Below are 25103 nucleotides of genomic sequence, written 5' to 3'. Positions count from 1 at the left end.
GCGGTTTCTGGACAGGTTTACATTTAGACATCATTCAAAGAGATGAGTCCAGCATGGAGTCCAGGATCGAGTCCAGGATCGAGTCCAGCAGCTGCTCTGGCTCAGTGCACTCTGGGCTCTGCAGATCACTTACAGTCACAAACATCAGCTCCATGAAATATTGGACGCGTCTCATTTAAGCTCGGCTCGGCTCACGAGGAGCTGAAGTGTGAATCTTTATTGTCCACGTCAGTGGAGTCAGTGACAACACAAAAACATAGAAATCTTTTACAAAAAGACAAAAAGCATGAGGCTGAAGACAGTGTTCACTCCGAAATAAACTGAGATACAAAGACCATATTTTACATTAAAATAATTCTGTGCTTCAGTGAGGTGGAGACAGATTGTCAATGAGACACTTTATTGGTTTACTGTCCGTCTACCTGTCAGCTCAGGCGCTTCATCAAACTGCTGAGTCCGTCTGGACCAATCAGAAACCACCGTCCTGCACGGCAGCAGAGGTCCAAATGTGTCACATGACCAAAAGTTTGTCTGGAGGTTTTCAGGATCTGGACCTGGTCTCAGGCCTGTGGAGGGACCAGCAGGGACAGCCTACTGGAGCAGAGGAAGATCGTGGGAGTTTATTCGGGACTACCGGCCCCGGCCGCCCCCCCTCGGTGGTCCTCTGGGTGCCGGTCCTCCTCTCCTGGGAACCGGTCCGGGTCCTCCTCCAGGACCCCAGCCGCCTCGTCCGCCTCGTCCCGATAGACCGTAAGCGTCCTCCCTCTGAGGGGGACGACCTGCAGGGAAGCAGCAGAGACGGACGTGAGGACAACAAAGTGGTTCAGTCCACAAAGTCAAGATTCTTCATCTTTATTTCAGATTCTTCTTCTTTCACCACGACGTGTCCCTGCGTCAGAAATATCTTTGATTTGTTTGTTTTAATGGTGGAAATGTTGAAGAGCTCATGTCTCATGTTTGTCTTTATGTCCCTCTGTTTTTCATCCATTAAATCCAATAAACAAACATCGTAAACTAGAATATAAACAATAAAACAAGTGTATCATCATTAAATGAAGAAAACAGACGACATGTTTTAAAACGTCATAGATTTAGAGAAGAGATCCTGTCCTGGGGGGGGGGGGGGGGGGGGGGGCTCACCTCCGTCAGTTCCCGGTGACTCTCTCTCTCGGGGGTCTCCGGTTCCTGGTCCGTCCTGCCACGGACGTTTCCGGGGGGGCAGAGACGCCATGTCCATCCCCTGCAGGGAGGAGGAGCGCTCACGACCGGCCGGAGACGACCCATCATGCATCTGCTGACTGTCCCTATAACCATCGTGACCTACGGGCAGGAAGACAGAGAGACGCCCGCCACAATAAGAGTCTGCAGAGAAATAATTCAGTGTGCTGGTTTGTGAGGTTTCACGTCCAAAATCACTTTCTGTTTACTGTGAATATAAAACTCAGTGCAAAGGTTCAGTCATGACATTCATTTTCTGCCGTTCCTCCACATTCCTGCACAGTCAGCCAAAAAGCCCAAACCAAGACCTGATCCTGAACCTGATCTTGAACCATGGGGGTGCCTGCAGGGATTTGGTCTCTTTTGAAAGGAAACACTCTGAACTTGAATCCCCAGCAGTCAGAATCAGTGTAGAGGCTGCTGACACTGAGAAACACAGGTTTGACTTCTGAGGATCTTTAGCGTTTTTCTGGATTGGCTCATCTGGACCTTTGCCATCGTAACGTCACTACGAGACTTCATCGATGAGCTGCATTGATTCGATCATCGCTGGCCTGACTGTCGGTCTGACTGTTGCGACTCTATCTTGAAATGCTTTTGGTCAGTTTAATCGTATCTTTCTGATGATGAGTAAACACCCGAAACACAAAGGGGGGAGTTTATTTGTAAAGCACATTCATCCATTCATACGCACTGCACATCATTAAAGGGGAAGTAAATCACATCAGACGTGTGAAGGTCAGGTCAGGAAGTCTGAGACGACCTGATGAGGACAATCACCGACAGGAGACAGAAAACCTGATCAGAGGACACTTTGACCTCCTTCGACTTCAGAGGACAGACGCCTGGTGCAGCTCAGTTTGAAGGAGTTGGCAGCGGTAAGACTGGATGGATAGAACAGAGACCAGTTCTAGCTCCTCTCACCTCCTCCTCTGGGTGGACCTCCTCCTCGGAGCGGCCTCCCTCTGCCTCCATTGTCCCAGCCTCGACCCATCTCCTCCGGGCCATCGAAGCCCTCCTCCTGGCCGCCGTACTCATCCTGGTACCCCCGACCTCCCGGCCGGCCGGCGCCTCCTCCTCTGAACCTGAAACACCCAGTGAGTCCAGTTCAGATCTGTCCAGACCACTGAGGGTCTGCAGGTTTTGGTTTTAACTCCTGTCCCACCTCCCGTTCAGGCTCAAACACTACAGCACCAGACTGAGGAGAAAAAGGTCTCACCTGTCGTCTCTCCGTCCTCTAAACTCTCCTCCAGTGAACCTCTCATCAGGGCCCCAGTTCCCTCCATTCCCTCCTCCTCTGTGTCCTCCCCCCCTGTGTCCTCCCCCTCCTCCTCCCTGGTATCCTGCTCCAGGTCCAGATCTCCAGCCCTCCTCTCCTCTGCCATGGAAGTCCTGGCCTCCATCAAAGTCCTGCGGTCCACGCCTACCCTGCTGGTTGTCTCCCCAGTACGGGCCCGAGCCCTGGTCTGGTCCTCCGGGACCCTGCCGGTCAGGAGGGCCCATGTGGTGGTTGGGTGGTGGCCCCCGAGGGTCTCCTAACATGAGAAGAGTCAACAGTGATTTAATGAAGTGACGGTCTGTGACGCTGTGCTGAGAAACAGTGGAGCTTTCAGCTAAACGCTAACACGACAACAATGACAATGACGACATGCTAATGTTTAGCAATTATAATGTTACCATGTTCACTATCCTAGTTTAGCATGTTAGCATGCTAACACTGGCTAATTATCACAAAACACAAAGCCCAGCTGAGGCTCATGGGAATGTCTTCAGTTCTGCAGGTATTTGATCCAAAGAGTTGGACACATTAACATGCTGACCTGGTGATGGCGCTGAATGAAAAGTCAGAGGATCAGTGAAGTTATTTCAGTCACGTTCTGAGCAGAACGTGAATGTTGGAACCACGTTTCACCACCATCATCATCCAACAGTTGAGATATTTGAGTTTGAACCAAAGAGGTAAGCTGACTTCACCCTCCATAGCGCTGCAGTGCTAACATGGCTAAAGCCGGGCATACACTGTGCGATATTTTAACTCGTGTGATTCTGCTCCATCTCAAACTGAACGACTAGATGGCCGAGTTCAAAAGTTCACAGCCCACGAATCTTGTTCTCACACTACACGGCCCGATGCTCTGATGCAACTTGACTGCTCACACTATACGTCCTTAAACTACACGTCGGACTCTTGTATGCGGAACGGCAACGTCAAAAAGAAGTAGAAGAAGAAGAAGAACCCGGAAGTGGGAGACGTCAACAAAAATGCCAACGAAAAACAAACGCGCTGCCTTGGCAATTTGTGCCATTCTGTGTGGAGAAACTCAAAAAGAAAAGCGAAAACGGCGTGTATGTCTGGGCAGACGTGGGCAATGCATGTTTCTTCGTCTACTTGTTTTGACCTGACGTCACTTCAGAGATCGCGCATGCTCTGTGCGAGAGGTTACGGCCAAGTGGGTCGTGACACTGCTTCTACTGAGCGATATCTTCACGAGGAGCGACCAGGATTTCAAACAGGTTTGATTTTCTTGCGAGCACACGATTTGTGATCGGGAGCTGGTCGTGAGGTGTTCATCTCTCCTCGTTACCCCACGTACACTGTACGAGGCTCGACACGCGGTTGAGCCAAAATTCTGCCCGATCCAAAAAATAGTCGCACGAGTGGCAAATCGGCTCAAATTGAGCCGATAATCGCACAGTGTATGCCCGGCTTAAACGGTTCGAGTCCTGCTGAGAGCTCAGCCCTCGTGGTAACACGATGACACAGTGATGTTAAGACAAAGTGGCCCCAGGTGAAGCTCATGTAGTGCAAATAAAAGAGGGCCTAAAGCGGAACCCTGGGGAACACCACATATCTGGATCCAACTGAAGCCAATCAGCTCTGCTCATAAATGAGTCTGCATACTTACAGGCTATAAGGTGCTTTTCATTTTCTGTGTGGTCTTACCTTTGCTGGTGGGCCCCTGCTGCCCCATCCCATGCATCATAGGCCCTGCGTTCTGACCCTGCAGAGACCAGATTTATTACTACCGGCTGACAGTTTCACAGAACAAATCAATGCTGAAACTGATTGTGAACCAGGGACCAAACACTTGAACTCACCTGGTGCTGCATGTATGGAGGTCCCTGCATGTTTCCGTGGGGTCCTTGCATGTTTCCTGGGGGGCCCTGCATGTTTCCATGTGGTCCCTGCATGTTACCTGGAGGCCCCTGCATGTTTCCATGAGGTCCCTGCATGTTACCTGGGGGGCCCTGCATACTTCCTGGAGGACCGTGCATACCTCCCGGTGGCCCCTGCATGTTGCCCATCCCATAGTTGTTTGACATGTTGCCATGTGTCCTGGGCGGGGGCCCCATCATCCCACCCTGCGTGGGCCCCTGAGGGCCCATCATGTTCCCCTGAGGTGGCATCATGCTCCCCTGAGGTAGAGGCCCTTGAGGATCCCTTGGACCCATTCCTCGAGGAGGGGGGCCCATCATCCCACCAGGGGGGCCCTGCATCCCTCTGGGTCCCATGACATGAGGCCCCTGGGGACCCATGTTTCTGGGAGGGCCCGGGTGTCTCTGCATGCCTTGCGGCCCTTGCATATCTGGTGGTCCAATCATACCCTGAGGGGGGCCCTGGTGAGATTGGGGTCCAGTGGGTGGTCCCATCTGTCCAGGGGGCATGAAAGGAGGCTGCATGCCTCCGGGGCCCATGGGAGGCCCCATGCTGTTGGGCATCTGCTGGGGAGGCATGTTTGGCGGAAAGCCCTGCTGGCCAGGGGGGATCGGGCCCCCAGAACCTCCGGGACCTCCAGGACCAGGGAAGGGCGGCATAGGGCCCTGTCCCTGTGGGGGGCCCATGTTGCCGTCTGTGTTCATCTGGTTCATCCGGTCCATCTTCATTTGCTGCACAAAGGACGGAAGACGTGTTTAAAAAGAGGTCAGACTTCATTTATTCCAGATTACGACTGATGGTTTAATGAGGTCGCTGAGGAGTTACTGGCTGGTTTTTGGGACACAGAGGCACTGACGGAGGTCTTCATGGCTGGACTATTATTTGGGTGGAGTAAGAAGTTGGTACAGAGTTGCAAAGGTGCTACTAGGTGTTTGCTAGGACCTTGTATGCGGTGGCTGTGTGGTTGCCAAATCTGCCATAATTCATTAACTTTTCAATGGATCGACAATTTCACTAATTTCACCAAATCCAGTAACGTCCTGAATGAAGTAGCAATGACGTCATGAGGCCTGAGTGCCAGTCGACGCGTATTAAAATCACAAAACAAAGCTGTGTAGCTTTGTCCTCGTCAGGGACAGGGAGCGCCCACCTCCAGCAGCATGGGGTTGGTGTACTGCAAAGCTGCCATCTCCTGCTCGATCTCCGCCTGAGTTTTCTTCTTCATGTCCACTTTCTGCTCCACCTTCCGGTCTTTGGACAAATCTCCACCGGGGGGCATCATGGGTACTTTATTCTCCGCCCAGGCCTGCAGAGACATGACGGAGGTCACGGTCAACGACACTGACATCATTCAAACTTCAGCACAACTTGTGTCCGTGTGGTGTTGAAGACATAAAGGACTTCATCACTTTTACAAACAGGTGTCCAGGTGTTCCTCAGTGCTTAGTGCCAGGTATTTACCTGTTGGAACTGTGCTGGGATGGGTTTGGCATACGGTACTTTCTTCTGCGGGACCTTCTTGGCGTCTTTACCCATGACCTCATCCATGCCCCAGTCTAGACCTGGAATGGACATCTCCACCTCAGGAGCAGCCTCTTTATCTGGAGACAACAGGCACACCTGAGTCACACCTGATAACTGAGTAAAACCTTTCAGACCTAAAACATGGACACGGTTTCTGGCAGTTTGTCGGACAAATCACGCCGGAGGAGGTGTTGGTCTGTGACATACAGGCGATCACCGGCGCAGAAACAGACACTGAAGTCCTGAGCTTGAAAATAAATCTCTCCTCTGTTCCCTGAAGCCCGGAAACCTTCCAGGAGGAGACTTACTGCTCTGCTCCTGCTCCATGGCGGCCTTCAGCTGCTCAGGGATGCCCATGCCGGGGATGGAGGCCACGCTGTTCAGGTCCACGTCATCTGAGACACCCACACAGAAACAGAACGGTAAACAGCAGTGATCAGACGAAATCACAAACTCTTGCGCGCTGTTTGTCCTCCTGCGGCTCACCGTACTCCATGCCGTCCTCTGACATCCCAGGCAGCAGGTTCAGGTTGTAGCGGTCTCTCATCTTATCACCTGGTCGATTCCTCGTCCAGAATTTACTAAAAAATGAAAAGAGCGCAGAGAAAGTTCCATTTGAAACACAGCTGGCCTGACATTCACATCCACTCAGAGGACGACGTGCGTCTGAGGTTCAGGAGGCGTTCAAGAGCTGCGACTGTTCACACGGCGATGAGGAGCTGCAGACCTCATGACGGTGACCTCTGAGAGGCTGAGCTGCATGGTGACGTGTTCGGCAGGTGAACAGGTGAGCTGTGCACTCTCTTAAGTCGAACACGTGTTTGAGGATGGACCATTTTCTTTACATGAAACACTTTGAGCTGCAGTCCCTGAGTGAAAGGTGCTGCACAAATAAAGCTCTTCATTCTAATTATCATGCTAACTGACGTGTGGAGCCAGTGTACTGTGTACACGTAGTACACGTCCTGCGTATGCAGTACATGTATATGTACACAGTTCATGTACCTGGTGTGGTCGTTGGAGCCGGAGCACAGGATGTGACCCAGTGGGTGCCAGGCCAGACTCCAGATCATCCCCTCATGAGCCATCTCCATCCCACCGACCTCCTTCTCCACCCTGACACAAACAACAACAACAACAACAGTCAACATCTGTACCAGTCAGACCATTAACAAACCAGCACAATCATAACGACGGGGGGGGGACAAAATAACAGAGACAGGTTTCAATCAGGACAGGAGTCACTCAGGTTCTTCTTCATCATCATCATCATCATCATCATCATTACCCAGTGTGCCAGAAGAGCAGAGAGCCATCAGAGCCTCCGCTGGCAAACAGACCTTCATGGACGGGATGCCAGGCCACAGCTGAGGACACACAGACAGAGAGACGTTCAGCTTACATCATCATCGGCACCACTGTCATCTTCACCATCACCATCGTACAGTGAACCTCCACCTGTGGACAGGTAGTTCTGCTCCCTCTCACCTGTTGCCTCCTTCTTGTGTCCTCTGAACACCTGCAGCTCCTCCTTCAGGTTTCTGATGTCAAACAGTTTACACAGGTGGTCACGTGACGCCGTCAGCAGCCAATTACCATTCAGGTTCCACTTCACCTCCATCACTGTGTTCTTGTGGGCGTGACTGAGCAGAGAAACATTCAATCAAATGACCGGACACGACCAGAAGGTCTGAGTCACGGCGTGACCACTGCCACTTCCTGCACCCACGACCAGCTGCTCATACATCGATCACACCTGGCTGTTCTGTGTGTCCACAGGCCACACGTCACAGGTGAGACACTGTCTCGACCGTCTCTGTGCATTCACTCTGCAAGCTGAACAGAGACCAGCTCAAAGTCTCAAAAGACAAATAACAAGAGCTCAACGTTAGACGACCTCCCTGCTCACTGATCTGATCTGGGCTCAGTTTCAGATCTCTGATGAACTCACAGTGTCGCCAGACTCTGTCCGGTCTTTGGGTCCCAGAACTTGATTGGCTGCTGGCTGTCCTTACTGCCGGAGACCACCAGACCTTTAGTGGGATGCCAGTCGACACACTTCACATCAGCACCGTGACCTGCAGGCACGCACGCACACATACACACGCACACATACACACACACACGCACGCACAGACAGAAACACATTATCTATAGTTTAATTTTCCATTATATTATGATAATGATAATAATAATAATAATAATTACTATTATTATCATTATTGTTATTATTATTATCATCATTATTATTATTATTATGGTCTATTTTTCTGGCTCTTCTTTGTCTTTATTTCCAGTCAGATTAAAAAATATCTATTTTCTATTTTCCTTGTTTCTATGGTAATGAGGGGGCATGTCCCAGTGCTTGCAGGGCTGTGATTGGTCACAGGTGATTACAGACACCAGTGTTGTACGGCGATGAGTGGCGTCAGTTGGTCGGAGCTCAGGTGAGTCTCACGTGTGGAAGCGGCGGCTCGTACCTCGGAGGATTCGCTCCTCGTGGCAGCGCAGGAAGTCCCAGATCCTCACCGTCCCGTCGTCCGAGCAGGTGGCAAATTTATTATCTGTGGGAGAAAAACTGGACAGGAAGAGAAGAGAGTCAAAGAACTGAGAACGAGCCGCTGAGGAACACCATGGGATCTGATCAAAACCTCCGGCGTGATGACGCGCTTCACGTTAAACCGTCGCTCAGCAGCCGTGGAAATGAGCTGCCAGGTGATGTCTCACCTGACGGACAGGACTGTCAGAGACCTTCAGTCTGGACACTGACTGTCTCCTCATTCATGTCTCAGCAGGACGTTCCTGTTGGAGTTGGTTGAGGTGGAGCTCATTTTAAACTAATGATTCTTTTCATTCTGGATCAATCAGCTGATCATTTCCTCCATCCATCCATCCATCCATCCATCCATCCATCCATCCATCCATCCATCCATCCATCCATCCATCCATCGTTTGCTTTGGAAACTTTGTGTGAACAGTGAGAAATGTGGTGACGATGAGCCCAGAGTGACACCTTCACCATGTTTGTTTGGTCAAAGCACATTGAGATCATTGAGAGGAAAAGCAGCCAATCAAACGTCTGAGAGGATCAAACATGGTTCAGTTTGTTTGTGCGTTCAGATGACGTCAGAGGAGCTTCAGGCTTGTTTGTTTTAACGCGTGAAGTGAGCGAGGCCGTTTGATAAAAGAGCAAATACTGCAGTACTCATACTTCACTGTACTCTGTTAGACTGGACCGCTGTTGGACAGACTGACTTGGTGTTCCTAATAAAGTGGACACTTCACATCAGCTGAACCAAGAACACCAATGAGTGAGAGAGTGTGTGAGGGTGTGTGTGTATGCGCGTGTGTGTGTGTCGGGGGTTCCTGGTTTGTTTGTTTTTTCTAACTTTTCTCTTTTTATTTCTTCGGGATTCTAAAAATGTCTTCAGTGAGACAAATCTAACATTTGTCTCTCGATCAGTTGATCTGCTGATCGATGAGTCGATCACTTGCTGGATCAATACATCACAAACTGTCAACACAGCTCAAAGATCAAAACAGCCGATTCAGCAACGCTCTGTCGATCGACTAATCGATCAGCTGATCATACGACCAGTCCAACAATCCCACAATGCACTGCATGGCGTTACAGACGTCCTGAAGATGACCAGTGTTCAGGTCTAAATGTCTCCACCTGCTGGACGATCAGTGGAACGACAGCCAATCACACGGCAGCCTCATGTGGACGGGCGGGCAGCAGCAAAGTGCCTGCAGGCAGCAGACTGATCACATCATCAAAGACAAAGACAGACAGACAGACGGACGGACGCGTCCATCTTTATGCTGCATTCAACTCCCATCAGACAGGATGTCATGGACAGATTCAGTCTCAGCCAATAGAAACAAAAGAGCTGCAACTAACGACTATTAACACCTGATCTGAGCCGATGGATCATCTGGGCCATGAGATGTCAGAGAGCGACGAAGACGAGTGAAGAGGGACGTTCAGCAGGACTTTTGTCCCCTAACAGAGCAGAGCATCCCTACTGACGTGCCTGAGCTCGTGTCCGAGGACGTGTTTGGTGGATTCATGTCTGTCTTCGGTCCGGTTTGATGTGTTTGAGGCCTCTGAGGTTGGACAGAAAGTGGAAACTACTTTCTCTGCAGAAGGACAAAATCTAAACATAGGACGCTCATCGATGTCCTGACGAAGCAGCAAGGAGTCCTGTTTTTAAAGCCAAGCCGTCTCTGGACTCAAACCATCCTTCAGTTTTCTCTCATTGATATCTGTTGACTGACTGATCAGTTAATCAGCTGATCATTTCAAAAAGGCTACAGAAGAGTCTGAAACACGAACTCATCGTCACAAAAAGCCTAATTCAGCCTGAACTGAACAGACGTGACCTTCACTTGATTTACAGAGTCTGAACTGTCGAATGACTGTGTGAGGCAGATCTGGGCTCAGAGAAACGTGAGCCTGTTTCAGACACGGCTGCAGCAGGTCAACATCGTCAGTGGACGAACATCGTCAGTCAAAACACGTTAGCATGCTAACACCTGACTCCTTTCAACAGGACGAAAAGACGTCAGACACAGCTGACGAATCGGACCTGAGTCCAGCAATAAATCACATTTCACCAAAAACGTCTCAAAGTACAAAACTCAGAGCTAATAATTAAACTAAAGGGCCAAATGCTGTCAGTTAGCTTAGCTTAGCTTAGCTTAGCTCAGTCTGAACACAGACTGAAAGTAAACAATCAGACCCGAGTTCACAAAGCGCCCAGTTAGACACGGACTTCCTGTTTACATAGATGATGGCTCTTGATTGGACCAAGCCACAGGTGTCTCACAGGTTGGACGTGGTTCAGTGGATCAGTCCTCTGAAAGTGGTCAGTAGTTCTAAAGAGCATGTTTCACTCGTCTTCAAATGTCTCTGATGGAGACTAAATGTACAGTTAATGAGACACTTCGACACACAGGACACACAGACGTTTGACGTCAGACAGACTGGAGACGTCTACGTCCACACATCTCTGATGGTTTCTGGACATACCTACAGCAGCAACAAGAGGACTACGTAAGAAACTGATCTCAGGTCTGCTGAACGGCCAAGGATTTAGCACCTGAACGTCTCACCACACGGACACATTTTAAACATCACGTTTTTAGTGACGTCTGTGTCCGTCTCTGCCGTCCTCGGGTCTGTGACGCATCAGATAACCCCATTAAAGGGGTCTTACACAGATTATCTACACGTACGTCTACGCTGTCAAAGAGCTTAACCTGTGCTGCTCCAGTTAGTACAGAAGAAAGACAAATGAGGACAGAAGACATGGACTCACTGCTTCAGTCTTCAGGTGAGCCAGAGAGGAGATCTGACTCTCACCTCAGGACGCTCAGTCGTCACTCAGCTGCTCTCAAAGGGTTTGAATCGTCCACAAAGGACTGAAGACTGCACGTCCTTCAGTGAGGAGGCGCTCACGTGTCGGAGGAGACCGGGAGGAGAAGCGGAGGTCAGGAGGAAGCAGAACAAGCATCAACAAGAGGAACAAAACTTCAACGAACGTCGGTCTACAACAGCTTCAGCGCCGAGCGTCCAGAACACAAGGAGGCCAACGAGGACGACAGAAAACAGCGTGAACCCGCCAGAGCTGAGACGAACACAAAGCCACAATGAACATGAACACATCAGCGTTTGGACGAGCAGCTTGATGCTACCGACACACTGTGGCTGTCACTCCAGCAGGACTGAGGATCAATAATGGGCCTGATCAGGACTGACCACGAAAACACCACGAAAACACCTGAGCACACGGACAAGCTGACCACATCCAGGTGGGACCTCGAGGACACATTATGAGACGACGGAGAACTAACGGACACCATCAGGACCTAAAACATCCGACCGATGGACAGAAAACTAATCAGCTGCATCTCTGAGACCTGATCCCGAATCAGTCCACTGATGTTTCTCTGGTCTCCAGCACAAAAACCGAGTTTTGAACAAAACAACTTCAGAAAAAATATTAAAATGTCTGCAGCGGCGGCGTGAACCTGTCTCTAATGTCTTAAATGAGGACTTTGAGGCCTGAACATGAACCGAACCGACGAAATATTCAGAACAACTCAAAGAACAAAAATCTACCATGAATACATACCAGACTGGACAGTGGACACACCCTCAGACCAAAACTGAAGACAAAGACAAACTATGACTGCGTGAAATGTTAATAACAGTCCATTCAAAGAGGGACTCTCACTGAGGGGCCCCTGAGGCCCCTGAGGCCCACAGAACTGTTTGTCAGCCAAGCGACGTTAATGACAACTGGATTTGTTGGAAGGTGGATTTTGTCCTCCTCTGCATCCAGTGTTTGTGCTAAGCTAAGCTAAGCTAAGCTAAGCTAAGCTAAGATAAGCTAAGCTACGACACTCAAAGAGGAACAGGGGGACTCACAGAGACGTGACATCACAGGTTATTACAGGACAGCTCAGCTCCTGCGTCTGCTTCATCTCGGTGTTTTAAAATGTAAAGTCTGTCCACGGAGACCACAACGTCCCTGTATGACTCCTCTGGGGACCTTTGTGACATGGTACACTTCCTGTCTGTCCTTTCTGTCACCATGAAATAAAAAATGAATAATCACTGCCAACGTGAAGCTGAAAAGCTTTAACGTGCTCGGCTGAGCGTGACATGGACCGCGGACGATTTGACATCGTCTTGTTTTTAATTATTTCCAATGAAAATGTGGACACTGTCCTCAGTGAAGGCAGCGCCTGCAGGACAACGGGGACGTAATCGGCGTCTCCTCCACCTTGACTGCACTGCGACACTATGAGACTTTAGCGTGGCGTGAAGAGCCGAGGCATCCCAGCTCCACCAGGTGAGGCTGTTCACCTGGACGGTTCTGTTTTCGCTGCCAAAGAAAATAAAAGCACCGCCGAATGCTTTTATTGTGGAGCAGCAGCAGAGGAAACGTTGTCCTCTCAGCTGACCGGTGAGCAGTGAACCACAGACTAGGTTCAACACGAGTTACTCTGCGAGGGAGGAGACTCTCAGCGGTCGCTCGAGGACGGCGGACAGCAAACAGGAAACGCATCATCACGGCTCAGCTGCAGCGCACCGCCCCGGGCTGATGGGAAAACCCTGATCATGGTGGTTGAGTGGCTGGGACACACACCACGTCACGGACGCTTCCTGGTTCCATTCGGAAGGTCAGAAAGGTCATTGTGGCAGTAATTATTTCCAAACATGAAAACTCAATCCGACATGGACAGACGGTGAAATACGTCCAAACTACCACTGTAATCCCTCACGGCTGACACAGTAATCACATTACTTCCGTCCTCGCACAGAGACGTCCCGGCCGAGCGAGCAGCACCTCATCAGGCCAACATGGAGCCTGTGACGGACCAAAGAAGAAGAAGAGGACCTCACAGTGTGACATCACCACCAACCACAGCTCCAGGTGTGCTGCGCTTCATGACATCACACTGCACAGGTGTTCCCGTTTGGTTAAAGGTCATTCGACACAGGATGTTCGGTTTACTGACCGGGACCAGTACAGCCCGCTGCATGAGGTCATCTGTAGCCTAATGATGTCACAGTGATGTCATCAGCTCGGACACTACAAACGTCTAACTGTCTGAAACTGCAGTGAGTCCCAAAGACGCGGCTGCTTACCAGGCAGGGACGCTCTAAGGACAGACACTGTCCAGTGTGGGATTGCCGGCTTTTGGACAAAGAGTCAGGATTTGTCTTTTTTGTTCAGAGGTTTAAGGTGTCCACGTGGAGGTCAAACCTTTATTTCAAACATCTACAGCTGATTGTGTGACTGTGTGCAGAGCTTCTTTATTCACCTTGTTTTAAAACTTTATTGATCCCTGCTAACACTTTATTGGTCAGTCAAACCCTGGGCTTTATTGATGTATTCTGAGTTCCACCCTCCTCTCCACCCACACCACTGGGCCTACCCCAACCCGTTCAAAGTCAATGATCGACCACTTTATTCAGCAAAATCAACCGTTTGTGTACAAAGAGAGAAACAGCTCATCAGCCACATCAGGAAGAACATCAACAACAGATCACTGCAGTGTTGCAACAGCACACACGTACATCTGTCATGAATCAACCACATCAACGCCATGTGGCCAGAGGCGAGGCAGCGCCCCCGCGTGGCTGCACAGTGGTACTGCAGCGCTGAGCCTGAGCAGCAGAGACTGGGGTTAACTACAGAAAAGTTTAGATTGGGTATAAACCTGGCTTCTCTAATGGCCTCCTTGTGAGCCTGGAACATCTTGACGTTGTTCATGTTGGACTGCCAGTACTTCACGTAGCCGCCGTGGTCCGCCGTCAGCATCCACATGTCGTTATGAGACCAGGTCATGGCCCGCACCGGACTGTCGTGAGCCTGCGGAGGACAGAGGAGACGGGGAGGACAGAGGTCAGTCCAGCTCAGGACAACGTAAAGGACATTCAAACACTGCTCATCAGTTTCACATCATTTCTATGGAGACGATGCTCAGTCAGCTGTTTGCACACGTGCTAACGGTGCTGATGCGCTCCTGACTCGGGACGCGCTCTGAAGCTCCTGCTCTGCTGCTTATAAAGAAACACGCTGTCTGAAACGGCTGCCGACATGAAAACAATGCGTTCCCTGACACCCGAGGAGCCTCATTAGCAGGAGGAGAGGGACACCGGGGAGTCCTTCGTCCACAGCCTTCAGGCAGCCTCTCGCTGCTCGTCCACACAGAAGCTACAGCTGACGCTGAAGCAGTTTGTCTCTGTGCATCTGTGACCAGGCACCGTCTGAGCGGCTGGTCTGAGATCTGCCTTCACTGCGCACATCAGTCAGTCTGCAGGTATTCATTCATTCATGTTTAAAACAGCAGGAAGTGTAACCGGCAGCTCTGGACTGATGCTTCTTCTTCTGGGTTTGACTTCCTGACAGCACAGCTCATGAATGTCCTTCTTTTCAGCTGCTGACTGAACTCTCAGATGTCTGAGCTTCCTTGAACACACCACCGAGGCATACGGCATCTTTACTCATTGAATAATCTTTTGATAATAAATGTTTGAGTGTTTATCGGGTAGCTAACCACACAGTTGTGTCACTCACAGGGGACACGGACGTGCAGGTGAGTGCATGTTTACCTGTAAGATGGTCTCAAAGTTGAAGGTGAGTCCGTTCCACAGAGTGAACTCTCCACTGGAGGCTCCAGTGACCAGACGACGACCTTCAGGCGTCCACTGGAGACAAACAGGAAACAGAAACACAAAGAGTAAACGATACAGTGAATTCATCTTCTCAGAGACAAATCACATTTATCAATACCTGTCTGTGTGTGTGTGCGTGTGTGTGTGTGTGTGTGTGTGTGTGTGTGTGTGTGTGTGTGCTTTTAACTAGAAACACACTGTAAAATACCCCACAATCGTCTCAAACACGTCAAAGGTGAATGCTGCATTCATGTGTGCGCAGACATTCCTTCTCCATCAGACCGTCTGACTGTGGCCGACAGGAAGTGAGGCGCCGGCCGCTTACCCTGATCACGAACACGGGACACTTGACTTTGTTGGTGGAGGTCCGGACAAACTTTGTGGTGACAGCGTTCATGGGGTTGTTCAGCATGCCCACAGGAGGAACCAGCTGAAACACAGACACGAGCTTTGCTGTTTAGTCCAATCGTTCATCACAACATTGTGGAAATGATCAGCCTGAGGTCATTCTGTGACCAACCATCACATAACTTCACTTTCTAATCACAGGAGATGAAATCAAAGAAGAAAATCCAAAAAACAAACAAGCATTCAGCATTTCTGCACTGATCAACTCGTCTTTTCTTCCTGTTTGAACGTCTCAACGCTGATGAGGTGATGATGGATCACACGAGACGTTCACTGACACAGCAGATATCTGACAGTGTTTGACTGGAGCGGCTCGTCAGCTCAGGCTCTGCACTCACGTCGTTATAACAGCCCGCGTCAGGCTGGACGGCTCTGAAGTCTCGATGGTCTCGCTGCCACAAACGGTTCTGCAGAGGAAACACAAAAACAGCCCGTTCATCTCAAGCTCCTGCTGCTGAACTGGTCCCAGTACAGAGAACACTGGAGAGGACAAACACGGACTGGTCAGCTGGCAGGATGTTTCAGTGATGCTTTATTTTCATTTAGCGTGTATAATCAGCACACACACATGTGACCAACAAACAGGAAGTCAGGGGGCTGCACAGGACCCGCCCAGACCTGAACGCTCCAAAAGAAGATTCAACTGTTTGTTCCTTTGAGTCAAAGTTTCAGTGTGAAGGACAGAGTGTGAAGACAGCTGCATGTGATGGACCTGAAGTGCCAACACTAACACTGGCGACCAAACGGACTGACTGGACTAAACACAGGCAGCACACGAACCTCACAGCAACATCTTTATTTCAGTTACATTAAAACCATTAAAACCAGTGTGTAAATGAACAAACAATTTCAATAAATTCACAGACAAACTCACGTTTTACCTGTAAGACTGTTTCATGCTTTTCTTTGTCGTCTGAGATGTGAAACCATCAGATTTCCACAGTCAGAGGAGGAAAAAGGTGTGACAGTTCACCTCTGAAGTCCCAGCACAGCGTCTCTGCACTGTCAGCCCCAAAACCAACGGCAGAGGACCAGTGTGCGTGCTGAGTTCAGGTTCCTTCACTGTTTTGACGCCATGGTCCTGGGCTGAGACGGTCGCAGCAGGAATCACATCAGAGAGCTCAGTTTCCAGGTTCACCTCTCAAACGGAGCCTGAACAGAAACGGTCTTTTCTTCTGGTGAGCAGTGAGAGCGTCAGGAGGAGCTCATCTTCAGACCCAACTCATCCCAGAGCCTCCGCTCGCTGACAGGTTGCAGCACATAGCATGTAGCACGTAGCATGTAGCACGTAGCATGTGCTGCACATCTCGCTGGACTCTTCTTATAGTCTGGCTCAGCTGCACCTGAATGGCTTCCAGGTGCGAGTCGGCTCAGGTGGAATGTTTAGTGTTCAACTATTGACATCTGACTGCCACCCCATCAGCTCGGAGCCAAAAGACCGTCATCAACATCCCGCTGGAGGGTGTGAGAGACACGCGGCAGGCCAGGCGTCCAGCATCACTCGCTGCTTTCATCTGCAGAGCACAGCGTTTCTGAATGCAGGTACGTCTGAAGCTCATCACCCACCTGCTGCAGCACAGCCAGCGTGCAAACCCTGAACGCACCTTACGTACAGAAGGACTCTCAATCCACTGAGCAGTCAGGCTGTCAGCAAATACTGTAAATTCACATGTATAATAGAAAAATAATGACTATTCACTGGTGGAAAACAGCAGCACGCTGCACTGAATGAACTGCATGAGACAGCCGGTCAGCTCGAGGCTTTTTACAGCGTCTTCTCTGAACACAACGCCACGTGAGACCAGAGGGAACCAGAACAGGGTCTGCACAGACCAGCGCTGAGCTGAGAGCAGCTGCAGATCATCACAGCCCCGTTTCATAGTCACATCAGAAAACCATGAAGCACGGCTGCTCCCAGAAGAAGAGGACGAGGAGGAACACATGAATGGATGATGAGGTAACGGCGTGTTTCGGCCCTAATGAGGAATCTGGACTTGAGCGTAGCTCGGCATGAGTCTCATCTCTAGGCTGAAAAAAGCAGTGATGTCGTAGTAACGTGAAGCATTTATAAAACCTGAATCAGGTGTATTTACCTCCAGGTGTCGGATGACGGAGGGGTTGTAGTCGATGGTTTTGCGGTTCACAGCCTTCCTCATGCGTTTCCCGTCGAAGGTGAGCTGCTGCATCGCCTGCTGCTGGGCGAAGTCCGGCCGCTTGTAGAACACCTGCCGTGGCGCCTGGTGCTGGAACCGCGGCATGTGGAAGAACCGCTGCGGCGAGCCGATGTCCGTCGCCATGCTGACCCGCTATACCTGCAGGACGGGACACCAGGTAGGTCGTTTCAGCCAGAGAAGATGGACCAGCTTCACAAGCACAAACTGACAACAAAATACATCAGAGACATCCAGAAAAACAGACGAAAAGAGCAAAGTTCATGTTCTGCAGAACACGTGTTGAACACAGAGCGAAGAAAATAAGCCTGAAGAAGAAGGAAAACACGGACGCTGGAACACCGGAACGGAAGAATGGACGAGGAAAAGAAGGAAAAGGAAGAAGGTGAGAACAAGTTAACTATTGATTTACAACATTTACTACTGAGGACACAGAAGAAACTAAGAATGAACTAAGGGTTGAACAGCAGAGAAACGTTATCAGACACTTTAAGGAACATTTACGGCACGACAGAGAACACCGACCAGCCTGAAATGACGCACATCTAACTGTGGCCAAACATGTCAGCAGTGATGTGCCTTCGCTGGCAGAGCTCATGCGATCCTTCAGAGTGTGGATTAAATATACAAACATACTTTGATCCACACACCAACAGTCCTGAGCGGTCGACTAAAGTTACCAACATGAAAAGATCCTCAAACCGACGCGACATCAGCTGATGCTTTCACGTCTCACTCTGCAGGTGGAGCTCCTTGTAGAAACCAGCAGGTGGAGTCGTTCAAAGGTGGTTCTTTCTAAGAGCAGTTTCCCCTTCCTTACGGTCTTTGTGCTAAGCAGCTGATATTGATTTCCGTAACTAATTCATCAATTCAGAGAGAAACTTGATACCAAAGTTAGTCTGTCTGTGTGTTTCTGTGGTTCAACACCTCCAACAGAGTGAGACCTCGTCTTTATAGAGGATCTCTGTCCGTCTCCAGAGTCACATTCTTCACTTCATCTTTCACTCCCTCAGGTCAATAACTCAAACTGATCACATTCATCGTTTTGTATCTCAACCTTCAGGATTTGATGGAAGTAGCTCATGAAAATAAACTTTCAGTATGGAGAGCTGTGTACATTTACAACCGGCATCCCAACACAGTCTGGACTGTGTACAACCTACAGAGTGAACTTCGTCCCATGAGGCCAATGCTGCAGACTGAGCGTCTCTCACTGACCTACAGACAGAAGAGAAAGAGGCTGGACGCTAGAAGACAAACCGGATATGTCCAGACTGGACAGCACTGAGGGAAACTGGACGAGTTTTACTTTTGGACTTCTTTCTTACTGAAATGACTTAAACAATTCAGCAACACACTTTTCACACACAGCCCTGGCAGTGAGTACGACTACTGCTAATAGTACTACTACTATACTCTGATCACTACCACAATCAAGTCCTACAAGGTTCATCCAATTCACAAAGGAGAAAACGACGACAAAAATCCATCCATCAACAACAAACTTGACTTCCACATGTCTAAATATCAGATCTCCACTCAAACTACAACACTGAAGCTCAGCAGTCACCACATGGACCGTACGCAGACCAGGTACACAGGATGTCAGTACTAGGGATGCACATGATTAACCGTTTAACCGTTAACCGATTAATACTAACGGTCAATTTTGTTTTTTAGCCACGTAAGTCAATCAACTCATGGGGGCGTGTCGAGTTCGTAAGTTCGTGGCTATTACAACGGACTGCTGGACCGCGCTCACAACAGAGAGCTACGTGACAGTTACATGTCACTGTATCGATGAGTACTGGAAAGTTAATTCTGCTGTTCAGTTAACGCAGAGCATGCCAGGTAGACACACAGCTGATAACCTCACAGCTAAACTGGTTGATGCAGTGGAGACGTGGGGACTTAGTGGGAAAGTGTCCGCATGCGTCCACGACAACGTGCGCAACATCATGGCAGCCAACTCTCCCGGATGGGTCAGCTGGGACTCGATCCCGTTTTGCACATACACTGCAGCTGGCGGTAAATGACGGATTTAATGTGTTTGTGCATCGTGTTATTGTTGCAGCGGGGCGGCTTGTCAGGCACTTCAACCACAGCACACCTGCATGCAAGGCACTGGAGGCCAAACACGACCAAATGCAACTTCCAAAGCACCAGCTTATTGTGCGCAATTACGCACAAAACACACGTTACATTATCTCCAGACACGCCGCGGGTCGTCCAGGTTTACAGTAAAATGGTTCGGAATGAAGCCGCATCATCCAGATAAACATTGAGCTCCATCAGAACTGTTTAAAAATCTGATTTCAGAAGCTAAAACTTCATTTTGGAAATGAATCAGAACACACAATTAAAGAAATCACCAGCGCGCTCGCTCTCGACATAATTTAAAAAGCAATAGGAGACGATTGAAGCCTACAGCACTGTTAATTATCTAAATCTTGTAGCTTTTTTTACATTTTAGAGGAGTAATCTAACTATTTGCCGTCATTGTAAATCTGCAGTTCAGCACCGGACAGCACCGAGTCAGTGTCTCTTTGATTCCAGCCTTTCCTTACATGGAAAGCCTTGTCGGAATGGTGGGACGTTTGTGTGTCGGAATGACGGAATGTCGGAATGGCAGCATGTAAGGGCATTTAAATCTTATTGGTTAACGGTTATTAATCGTTAAAGGGCGTCGGTTAACGGTCATAAAAAAAAATAAAAATGTGCATCCCTAGTCAGTACCGTATCAGAAGCTAGTATAACTTCCAGAAATACACACAGAACTGAGAGTTAGGATTTAAACAGGTTAGAAATGTACTCAGCAGCTGATTTCCCGCAGACACAAACTGTAAAACGAGCAGATTTCTGGAGCGTCCTGCACCAACATTCAACAAACCCAGGACAACTTTCACAATCTAGCTTCACGTCCAACAACGGCTATCATGCTGAGCGCTCACATGGCAGTGGTTACCAGGACGATAAATCAGTCCTACTCTTCCCAGTCCAGCGTGTTCACTGTGTTACCAATCACAAACATGGACAAGCCTACAGGCAGCACATTTTACAAACCAACAAAACTAGAACATCAGAAAAATACCAAGATGTTAAACACAGAATTCAGGACAAGAGCGACACAGCTACCACATGCAGGCAGCGTGGGAACGAGCGAGGTCGATAACGTCCCTGCCTCTTGATTAGGGCCCAACAGATCGGACGATAATCCTTTTATTAAACGAATGTGCGGCCCTGATGTATTCTTGTTCTTTCAGCCGTAACCCCGTCAGTGTCAAAGGAACTTGGAAGCAAACAGAAAATACAGACACAGTCGGAAGCTGTGAGCAGACGCAGCACAAGGCCTCAGTCTCTGTGCAAGGATGCTATCGGCACACAGAAGCTGAATCTGTCATGAACAAAGCAGCGGGTCACACTGAGAGGTGCTCCACGGGATTGTGGGAGCTCTGGGTTGTGTAGCAGTGACCTCCATGGTGCACTCTGATGCCTCTGGTCCTCATAGGGTGGAAGTGTGACTGTACATTTACCAGTCCAGTTAGCAAGGTTAGTACCAGCACTATTTTGGGCTCTTCCACTATACAAAATCTCCCCATGTAAACAAAGGAGAACAGCACACGTTCAGCCACCACGAGACAAAGACCACGTCCATCCTGGAAGACGTCTTCCTCAGGTCTGTCTTCAGTGAGCTAAAACTGTGTCTGCATGAGGTCCAAAAGCCAAAACAGCTTGACACACAGCCACGTGCATGTGGAGTAGAAATGGATCAACACGTGAGTTCTGATCATCACGATCTCATGTCAAGTGTGAACATCTCACGTCAGTCTTTGCATTTCACCAAACGTTTGCTCTGCGTGTTCTGTGCAGGCTGGGACTGACGGTGGTTTGATTCTCCCATTTCAGTTCAACCTTAAAGCTGTGAAACTTTGAAATTATTTGCACCTTTTTCAATAAAAAAGAAATTTAAATACCAAGCACAAATTCTGACAAGCACTTCCATATTTTCAGATCAGTGCGATTCATCGGAGCTGAATCCAGGATGTGACTTTCTGATCTGAATCAGGAGATTTGTGCCAATCTTCAGCCCTAAAACAGACTCATCGATACGACACTGACATGCAGGAAAACAGTACCTGAGTATTTCTTTCCTTTCCTACACACTCCTCCACCATCACAGTGCACTTCAGTCATGAAACAAGAAACACATTATTCCAAAGTGAACATGTTCAGAGAACAAACTGAAGTCTGACAGAGCAGAGGACTGAACTACACCACAGCAGATCCTTCACCAGCTCCGCCCAAAGGGTCCAATTCACTGTTCACCAAACCTACAGAGGCTCTCCATTTTACTCAAGAGCACTTCAAAAAATCTGTCCAGCTGTTCCCATCATCCAAACTGAGACACCAAGGGCTGAACAATTCATCAAAACACTGCATTATTAGTATTTCAATCAGTTTATTTGGTCACAGCTGACCTCATGTTACACATGTGAATTTTAAGAAGAGCAGGGCTCCAGCATCAACGTGAAAAACCACCACAAAGAGTGGACAAAAACACCCCTTCAGAACCTGCTGTTAGTCTCAAACTGAAGTGAAAGTCTTCAGCTCTGAGTTAAGACACCTGTGGTCTTGACAATAAAGAAAACCACAGCCTGAACCTTCCACAACACGTCCACACCCTCCGCTGAGTGAGTGTGTCCATGTGCAAAGAGCAGCGGTGGGCTGATTAATCTACCATGAGCGGCCCGGCAGATCACAGTGACATCCAGCATTTTAATCATCATCGGCTGAAGCCTGCACTCACAAGACACAAAACCAAAAAAGTCTGCAGACACATCAGAGACGTGTTACTGTTATTATTTACCATTAAACACTGTTCTTTTAACTTGCACATAGTCTGTAATGAACAGAGAAATGTAGAAACAGATGCCTCATGTCCTACAGATCACTGTGGAAATGAAAATGGAAACTGAACTCAAAGCCTTCAGTGACACACATGAACCTAAATGTTCATATGGCACAGACTGAGCAGACTGAGCCCTCCACAACATTTAAACACATTAATAAAGTTCAGTGAAATTACCAGCTGACCATGTCCTATTAGAAACCAGCACTGTGTCAAAGTCTGCTTCCCTGGATCAAAAAACATTCAGTCCAATGCACAACTTCATCACTCTGTGACCGAACAAAGACGGTTAAACAGGCAAGTGTGTTCGATATGTACAAATTGAATAATCAGCAATGTCTGTACCAACGTTACCTTAAATTCGATTACATTTTTATTCGTGTAATGTTCATATTTTCTTGTGTCATACAAAACAAACAAGAAGATGTTGACAAAGATTTTTGATCCAGATGGGCAAGAGTCAGAGGGTTCAGATAGGGCTGTACCAAACAGTCTGAAGCTTCATTCATGCTGACATTCAGACTCTTAACCAACACTGAATCTCGCCCGGCTGCGCAGAGTGCTGAGTGCGGAGAACCGGGCAGAGCGGAGGGACAGATGCCGGCAGACGGCCGCTGAGAGTCGGGGAGCTCTGGAGGAAACAGCCGTAGGCAGACTGGATGTGCTGGACCAACTGAAATCTGGAGTCACAACAGATTCAAGACTTCCCCAAATTGGGATCAATAAAGTCTAAGATTCAGATCCAGAGTTGTCTGCCAGCCAGAGGACAGCTCAGAGTTAAGCTCTTAAACTTTGGGAATTAAAAAGTGGACAAGCCTGTCTGTAACACTGAGCCGTGAAGGTGCCCACCTGTACTGTAATGACCCTCTTTGTTGACTGGAAATGTAATTTACATCATGAATGCAAAGAGAGGAAAAAGAAAAGAGGCTGGAAGAAGTGAAGCAACCAGAGGATGAACACACAGACACAGCTGGCTTATAGCTAATGTTCAGTATTCTGGACGTTTGAGGCAAATAAACACAAATGATTTCACAATCAATAACTCTCGCACACAAGTAACACAAAGAGAAAATTCACCTTCTTTGGGGGGGGGGGGGGGTTATGATGCTATAAAGTGTGATGCCAGATGTTCGAAGCAGGATTCAAAACCTCAAAATGACATTCAGTACAGCCCTAGATTTGGAGCAGCACAGCTGAAGGTTAGTTAAGATCTCACGGATTTGCTTTGTAAGGCCTTTGGATTCTGAACTCCACATTACTAATACTAGAGACAGAAAGTGGAGCATAAGTGGGGGAAATCACAAAACTGGGTAAATCGACAGCAACACAGCACAGTCCCCATGTACCTCAATTATAGATTATGTCCTCAAACAGTTTAACAAAAACAGACCTCTGTAACAGTCCAGATGTTACTGAGGTCATTCTGAGGAAACAAGACAAACTCACTGTAACATGAATGTACACGAGTGGATTCACAACCCACGAAACAAATGAGATCATCCAGAACCACCAACAAACAAAAACACTGCGGGATCAGACTCAGCTGGACCTCAGAGTGAACTCAAACCCTTCAGTTTTATATATGATCTACGAACATGGAACTGAGCCTTCCACTGGAAAATAGCGACTGAGGTCCTTTGACTAAAACTAAAAGGTGTATTTATGAGTATTTCCTGTGACGAAGCGACTGCAAGTTTCTATACGAACAGAAACGGTCGTTTAATCCTCGTAAAGTTACTAAGATTGTTATGAGGATCTAAGGCAACGGTGCCCGAGCTGCCACACGAGGTTTCACTGCTTCTACAGCGGTTAACATTAGCTAGGAGTCGGACGGTTGACACAGGACTAACGCTAACTTCACTCACAGTGAGCTCAAACTGTCTGACAGACGCCACCATTAAATACTTACAGACATCGGCACTCAGTCAGGCCGTGGTTGTGTTTCTCTACGAATTTTAACTTACATGTTTTTACCCGGAGATGCTGCGGCTAACACCGTTAGCTTGTGCGGCTAACTTTGCTAACAGGCTATTCGTTAGCAGCCACCACAGCTTGTAAACACAATGCTGGTACTCACTAATAAATTCTGACCATGAATGGGGTTAATTTGGACATTCAAAGATGACAAAACGCAAGAGTCTGTTCTGAGTGTTGTTTGAGTGGTGTTTGTTATGTTTGTAGCCGTAGATAAATGGCGGCCCGGTGCTGGAAGTCGTCGTTATATCAACGCGCTGCAGCTAAAAAAACTCACCGACAATCTCCGCTGCAGAGTTAGCTATCTAGCTTTCATTAACTGGCTAGATTCTTCCGTAAAGCTTTTCTCTGAAGGAACATGAAGCCCTCAAACTTTATTCAACTGAAAATAAGAAGGTTTGTCACGTTAGCCACCAGCAGATTCCATTATGACGATTCTTCTTCTCGGCCCTGCAGAAAAGCATGCTGGGAGATTGTCACAATGGGCGGGAGAATGTGTCGTTTCACGCAAAGGATTCTGGGAGATGTGGTTTTACTTTATATATT

The 25103-nt window shown here is 48.6% G+C and overlaps 1 protein-coding gene across 1 annotated transcript; it reads right to left on the bottom strand.

Moving 5' to 3' along the window:
- Positions 1-181: 181 nt before the first annotated feature.
- On the bottom strand, positions 182-25021 carry wdr33 (WD repeat domain 33). The gene is made up of 21 exons (XM_070973345.1): positions 24835-25021; positions 17597-17815; positions 15842-15910; positions 15421-15525; positions 15033-15128; positions 14138-14289; positions 8380-8477; positions 7851-7977; positions 7388-7542; positions 7188-7266; positions 6905-7015; positions 6386-6480; positions 6208-6294; positions 5837-5976; positions 5526-5681; positions 4318-5106; positions 4163-4220; positions 2438-2753; positions 2143-2303; positions 1141-1320; positions 182-779 (listed from the first exon to the last, which is right to left on the bottom strand). Exons 2-21 carry the CDS (start codon positions 17798-17800, stop codon positions 631-633), a joined length of 3327 nt encoding a protein of 1108 aa, XP_070829446.1. The 5' UTR covers positions 17801-17815; positions 24835-25021; the 3' UTR covers positions 182-630.
- Between the last annotated feature and the right edge of the window lie 82 nt (positions 25022-25103).

The sequence above is a fragment of the Chaetodon trifascialis genome, chromosome 11 (assembly GCF_039877785.1).
Source record: "Chaetodon trifascialis isolate fChaTrf1 chromosome 11, fChaTrf1.hap1, whole genome shotgun sequence".
Classification (NCBI taxonomy): domain Eukaryota; kingdom Metazoa; phylum Chordata; class Actinopteri; order Chaetodontiformes; family Chaetodontidae; genus Chaetodon; species Chaetodon trifascialis.
The sequence above is the reverse complement of the archived record's forward strand: the minus strand, read 5'-3'. Positions and strand labels throughout refer to the sequence as shown.